Here is a 6,978-nt window from a genome sequence, read left to right as displayed (position 1 = left end):
GAGATTGGAGCAATGCAACAAAGTTACCGCCACCACGTGAATGAAAGTTTAAATTATTGTTGCACGGGACGGGAAACCCAAAAGGAAGCACACAATGACTATGTGCATATTTGTCCTTATGTGTTCGCTGCATAAATAATAATAATAATAATAATAATAATAATAATAATAATAATAATAATAATAAACATTTTATATCTGGAGCATTTCGGAGTGGGTTACAGATTTCCAGGGGATACTTAACTGGATACAATTTCGGCTTGCTCAGAAATAGGTTGCTAGTATTAGCTACGTCGGCATGTATAGGCTGCAAAGGACAAGGTAAAGGTTTATTCCATGCTGAAAAGAGAAGAGTAGAAACGAAACGTTTCGGCTGTGGAGCCTTCTTCTTGTGTTTCTTTTCTTCTCTTTTCAGGATGGAATAAACCCTTACTTTGTCCTTTGCTTAGAAATTGTTTGACAAACACCAGACAGCAGCTGAAAAAAGAACTCAGAATTCTCATCAATGCCTGCCAAGAGGAGCAGACTGTGCTCTTCGAACCAACTCGGATTAAATATTGAAACAAGTTTTGTTTCCAATTTGAATAATAAATATAATTTCGGTGACATGTATGTGTGTAAGGAAGGGGGTGCATTTTCATAAATGTTTAGATTCATGGAGATGTGGCGTAGAACGGACTATTGAAAAAAAGCAATTTCAATACTTAACAACAGATATAAGGTAGGGTCTCAAAATCTAAATCAGCGCGTCTTTCACTTGTTTTACGGCGCTGCTCTGACCGACGTCATCACAATGCGCCGTCGCTGAGCTAAAACAGGTTTATTAGTGAGCTTCCGATGACTTTATGTTTAGTGGTTTGTTGGTTTTGTGATAGTTAACTTTTTGAAATGGCTGAGCAAGAAGAGCAGAATGTTAGTTCAATTCCAATCGATGCTATCAGCAACTTGAGGATCACTTCTATTTGGACATTCCTGCTTTCTGTAAGGGAGTTTTATAATACATCTTATTTTGAGCAGTTTCGTTGTGATGATTCTGTCAAGGAAGTTTGTAACATTCACATGATGTAATATGTATCTGCTTTTGGTGATGCTGTCTTCAAGCATGATGTACTTTAGTAACCTTTTCTTCCCTCTGCCTCTGAAAAGACAATGAACGCAGGTGTTACGCCAGTGAGAAAAACAATATATTAAATATGATGCATGCATAATGTTTGGCGTTTTCATAATGTCCCCCGAAGATATTACAACCTACGTTTAATGTCAGATTTCATGCTCTGTTTACGTTTTTAAATTCGGTTAATTTGAAATCCATGTCATGAGTCATGAAGTAATAGGCATAGATAGAAATTCCTAATGATGCCACATAGACAGGTGTCAGTAGTGTTTTGCGAAAGAGAACCTTGCAGAACTTTTTCAATCTGCTGTTTGTTCAGATCCAGTGGTCCGAAGCCTGGCTGATTGGACTTGTGACATTCCACGCTATCTGCTTGTTGATTACCTTTGTGACGTTCAGATTTTACAGACTTCAGATCTTTCATTTCCTTGTGATGGGTGAGTACTCTTTAAGCCAGTGAGAGCTTTCGCATTTCTAACAGGCGAACGAATCGGTGAAACTCTACAGTGTTGGCGTGGAGTTGGATTTATGAAGGTTCGTGTTTTAGACTTTTGAATAAACACAGTCAATGTTTATGTATTTAATTAGGAAGAGGGCATAATGTTTATGCCATCCCCCTTCCCAAATTTTGAACCACCTACCAATCAACTTGTCTCTTGTTTTGTTACCCTCAAACCAGCCCTAGAATGATGATGCTCTCTGCGTGCTCTTGAACTTGTGACCCAAGTTAGCATCAAACTGCAGGCTGAACACTCCCAGACAAGGGACTCTGGTTGTACAGGATACCTTGCTTAGCTCAAACCTTCACAACCATGGTGCTGCTTGCCCAGTTATGTGGTTCTTCCAAAGGAAACCCTTCCATAGTGAGCACGGATTTTCCCAGATATCAGTCGTGAATAAGTATTTCACTTTTCTTAGGAGTGGGATGGTATGAAATTCCCATGTAATAAGGACCTCACCCACAAAATACCATGGTTGTCATATCATTGTGGTATTAACCTGAAGTTTAAAGAAAACTGTCAAACAAAAATTGAAATACAAAATTGAGGGTACAACCCACATTGTACACCATACCAATTCCCTTGTAAAATGTGGAGATAATATACAAAATAGTAAGTTTCACCAGATTTAAAGTATATAAAATATAATCCATATGTGTTTTAAAAATGATTTGTAGGTACTTATTCAATTGTAAAATACAAAATTTAATTTCTTACACTGACAAATTATTTACCAATGCAATTAGAATTGTCTTTGATATGATGTATTGGTTCTTTATGGATTTGGATTCATGAAAGTTAGTAATAACTTACTTATTTACTTGTATAAATGTGCTCTCAGCTTTTGTGTTAATTCTTATGCAGCGTGTTGTGTCCCATCCAGGGTGTACCCTGCCTTGTGCCTGTTGCTTGCTGGGATAGGCTCTGGCTCCCCTGTGACTCTGTATTGAATACAGAGGTTAGGAAAAAGGGTGGATGAACATTGCAAAATATTTTTCTGAGAATCTTTTTTTCTCTTTTATCTGAATGTGTGCATTAGTGTTAAGAATACAAAATAGGATACTTATTTTTTTATCACTCTTGTACCATACCTCTGGAAAAAACTTGTTTATAGTAAGCAACATTTACTTGAGGCAATTCTGATAGATATTGCATCTGTTCTTTTTTTTTACCAATAAAAACGAGCGCCATGTGATAAATGATAAAAACGGACTTGCTGCCTGTTTACGGTTTGTATCAGGGTGTACCATTACTAGAAAAAATCATCTTTGACAATTCTGTCCAGGTGCATGGGTTTCATGAAAATGCTTAGTGATGTAGTTATGGTTATGATAGTCTCTTTTTGTGGTGGTTTTATTATTTCATAACTTTAAACCAGGCTGTAATACCATGAGCCATATTTGCAATATTACATTGTTCAATCAGTATTATTTAGTATGAGTTAGAATTAAATCCTCCCAAATCATGATGTAAAATCCTAGAAAAGTTAAAAACATACCATTTAACCTTTTTACAGTAAGAACAGCTTACAAAGACAAAGCACAGTGAATTAAAAGAGCCTAATAAGTTGAGCTAACTAAGGATTGTTTTCTTGTAGCTGGGATGGTGTACTTTGCAGAGAACATAAATGAAATTGCAGCAATGAATTGGAGGTAAGTTTGTATCTTATGAATTGATAAGTGCCCTAATTGTAAAATGAGAAAAGAGAAATTAAAATATTTCTCTGTAAATTTTCACGGTGATAACCTTGTACAAACATTTTATGCTATAAGTGCAACTTGGTAACTTGTGAAATACAGTTTTGTAGATTTATGAATAAATACAAGCAAAAACATTTTATGTACTCAAAAATGTTACATTATATTTAATTTACATTAAATATAAGCATCATATGAAATAGTTACCATTGACAACATTACATTAAATTTTAGTAATAAATGTATCCATGAACACTTGTATTTATTTTTTGACTGTTCAGAATGGAAGATACTAATTAACATTTTCTATACTGTGGTCCGTGTCTCTTGTTTCATTTCATCAGTTGTGTGTTGATATACGGTTTATTCCACGCTGAAAAGAAAAGAATGAAAACGCAATGTTTCAGCCGTGGAGCCCTCACACCTGAAGAAGGCTACACGGCCGAAACGTTGTGTTTTCTTTCTTTTCTTTTCAGCATGGAATAAACATATTACTAGTTCCTACACATTATTATGCCACATTTTCAATTTCCTGTAAAGAGAGTAATTCGTTTTTGTCTCCTTTATAAAAACAGGTCATTTTCTAAGTACCAGTACTTTGATTCAAGAGGAATGTTCATCTCCTTAGTGTTTTCAGCTCCTCTTTTACTCAACACTATCATTATTGTGGTAAGTTATGACCGAAGTTAAGTTAATCCGTGGGAATTCCACATTATACACTAACATACATGTGTAGGACTTACAAGTATCAATTGAAAGTTTATAGACATTTTAATACAATGATTTAACACGTTTCTGTATAATAATTACAACAATAAAATCAGAAAGTGAAAGACAGCTGTAGAAGACACAACATTATATAATGTGCTGTGAAATTATAAATCGGGTGCTGTGTAAAAGAACTGTTTTCATCATATATCTTAAGACTTGACAAACCATAGAAAGTTTTGAACAATCACAAAATGAATGCCTTGCATTTTAATTTTTTGTTTGGGGTACACAGTTTTATTATATACTGTAAGGATTTATGAGTATATGAACTACTGTCAGGTTTTCCAAATGATACATCAGTGAATATCATAGGAACAGATAGCAGGTATAATAAAATGACACAGAAAATGATCAAATTGCATTGTGCTTCTGTTTCCAATTGAAGTAATCTAATTCTATACAAAATAACAATGATCATGGCTCTCTTTCCTGTCCCTTAAACTTTTACCTGACTGTACATTAAAATGTAGGTTACTGCTAGTCCTAGAAACATATCAAACTTTATATCTCTTGCTTTCTACAGTAGCTTGTAACAAAGCTACATTCTTAAATGTTTTGATATTTTTTTATATCTCTTCCATTTTACAAAGTCTGTGCAAAAGCTTTAAATTTAAGCATTTTTCAGCTGAGCCTTTTATTGAATTGAGTCCTTTCTCTGTGCTTTTATTTAATTCCCGAATGTCTGTAGTTATTGTATTGGGCAATTGACTTGTAATTTAGTTTTATTTTGCTTGATAAGTCACATTTTAACCTGAACTGGAGCATGTTGGTATGTTGAAGTTAGGAAAGTTTCTTCACTGGAAGATACCTTGTATTAAGAGTTCCCTAATCTTTACATCTATTTTTATATTTTCTCTTTAACAGGAAAGCACATTCATTAATATTTTAATTTTAAATAAACATTTTTCAGACCTTAAAATGACAGTAGCCTTAAGGTTCCATACTATATTATTTGACTGTTTGTTTTTTTGTTTTTCATTCAGATTCTTTGGATTTACAGAACATTTGCGACAATGACAGAGCTGAAGACACTACAACTGAAAAGGAAAGCAAAAAAAGCAAAAACAGAGAAATCGGAATAGGCTGATTACTTTAATCAAAGGATGCTGCATGTTTTCATGGACTTCTAAGGTGCTTATAGACCAAGGTACTCTAGCAAAAACTGGCTAGAAAATTTGAGATTTTTATCAATGTTTCTGTATTGTAAACTTAACATTATGTTCAATTATGTGGATCACAAAGCTTTGTGAGTTTTTTAAAATAATTCTCACGACATTTCTTTTTGTTAATCAGGTTTGTGGGAAGCAAGTTGAATGTTGTAAGTACTGTCTTCGAGTAATGTTTTTAATGGACATCTTAACAACTTTAACTTGGTACAACAGCATTGTAGCTGAGATTATAAAGAAAAATGAATTGGTCAAGAAGAAATTATTGGTTTGATAGCAGACATGAGTTTTTTCTCTTGTGCCAGGTTCATTCTTGTATCGTCTATTATAAAACCTGGGTTTGTGCGGTTTGTGTTATAATTTTTTTGTATTTCTCACCTGGTCTGATATGAGCGTTAAATCTCAAGTAACCGATACAGTGTGACTGTGTTTACAGCCTCTCTTTCAGCTTCTGTTTAAACAACATGAAAATTGCTTCCAGACACAAAGTTCACAATACTGATTTTTTTATAGCAAAAAAAATCTTTATTTAATAATCTAAAGAAGTTTATATAAAGATGGCCATGGCTTTTTAAGCTATGGATTTGCATTTCTATGGGTAATGATGCTGTGCAGTGTTGCTCCAGGTGTTCTATTCATTGAATCATTTACTGTTTCTGGAGGAGTAGACTTGTGTTGCCCTGGCTAAGAAATTTTAGAAGTATTCTTGTTTATTTCACACATGAAAGGGACATTTCACATTTATCTTTTGTGCCTCTAATATTATAAACTAAGCTTCTGAAATGTTATTGTGTAATCACTTTATTGTTTTTGCGAAATATAGCCAGTGTAAATATCTCAGGAAAAAATGGTTATTTTCTTGTTTGTAACAGGAAGGGGGATGTCAAAAATGGAATATTGGGAAAATCTGTACTCTGTATGCAGCTTGAATTATAAAAATACTAAATTTACAACATAGGACACTAATATTCAATTCTGGCCTTGATAGATAGATAAGTGTAAACTCCCTTTAGTCATAGCAATTGTAAATTAGCTCTGGATTAAGCAATTGCCTTCTGAATCGCACACCGAGGTAATCAGCCTCCACCTGGGTTCGACTGTAGCGGTTCTGATGATTGGGAAGATCTGTCACCCTTCTAGTTTTAAAACTGGTGGACAGCACTGGTCTGGTCTGGAATATCAAGACCTTGGAGACAGAGTATTCATCTGGGTTCTGTTGTAATACCTAGCTGTTGGGCGAGGATTAATATCACTATAAGTGTACAGAATCTCTTTCACAATTGTATAGTCATTTTGTGTGCAGGTGCTGCCTGCGTTTGCTGCAATTGTCTGTGTAACTATGAGCTGTTAAATGTCAGCAAAGTATGGTTTGATGGCTTCACCTACATTTGTTTCAGCACCAGAGTAAAGAGTTTCAAAACTATTGCAATAGCATGGAATCTATAAGGAAAACAAGAAGGTGATGTAAATGAATGCAGCATGTATTTAATAATGCTGCATCAGAAAGACCACCGAAACTAAAATTATTCTGCAGTTAGGATCACACATTCTCCCTTCCCTTAACGACAGATTACTGTTCTTTTAAATTTTCTCCATTCATTGGAAGTTTCATTTCACACCTCTCTGCACCCATTCTGACTTCACACCTCTTGATTGGCCTCTCTTTCTGTCCCCTGCTCCCGCCTCTCACTCCTCCTCTCTCCCAACCTTTGTTCTCCCGCTACTTTACC

At 34.8% G+C, this 6,978-nt stretch overlaps 1 protein-coding gene across 1 annotated transcript; it reads left to right on the top strand.

Moving 5' to 3' along the window:
* The first annotated feature begins 804 nt into the window (after positions 1 to 804).
* On the top strand, positions 805 to 6,738 carry tmem18 (transmembrane protein 18). Its single transcript, XM_006626394.3, has 5 exons — positions 805 to 981; positions 1,434 to 1,551; positions 3,212 to 3,266; positions 3,887 to 3,980; positions 5,066 to 6,738. The coding sequence occupies exons 1-5, from the start codon at positions 889 to 891 to the stop codon at positions 5,162 to 5,164; spliced, it is 459 nt and encodes a 152-aa protein (XP_006626457.1). The 5' UTR covers positions 805 to 888; the 3' UTR covers positions 5,165 to 6,738.
* The last annotated feature ends 240 nt before the right edge of the window (positions 6,739 to 6,978 follow it).

The sequence above is a fragment of the Lepisosteus oculatus genome, chromosome 2, assembly GCF_040954835.1.
Source record: "Lepisosteus oculatus isolate fLepOcu1 chromosome 2, fLepOcu1.hap2, whole genome shotgun sequence".
In the NCBI taxonomy this organism is placed as follows: domain Eukaryota; kingdom Metazoa; phylum Chordata; class Actinopteri; order Semionotiformes; family Lepisosteidae; genus Lepisosteus; species Lepisosteus oculatus.
The sequence above is the reverse complement of the archived record's forward strand: the minus strand, read 5'-3'. Positions and strand labels throughout refer to the sequence as shown.

What these genes read in the sequence shown, in the direction of transcription:
- tmem18 (XM_006626394.3), top strand. Translation starts at nt 889, where the DNA reads ATGGCTGAGCAAGAAGAGCAGAATGTTAGTTCAATTCCAATCGATGCT. An exon ending in CTTTCATTTCCTTGTGATGG is followed by an intron (nt 1,552 to 3,211) that starts GTGAGTACTCTT and finishes GTTTTCTTGTAG; the next exon opens with CTGGGATGGTGTACTTTGCA. An exon ending in TCAACACTATCATTATTGTG is followed by an intron (nt 3,981 to 5,065) that starts GTAAGTTATGAC and finishes TTTTTCATTCAG; the next exon opens with ATTCTTTGGATTTACAGAAC.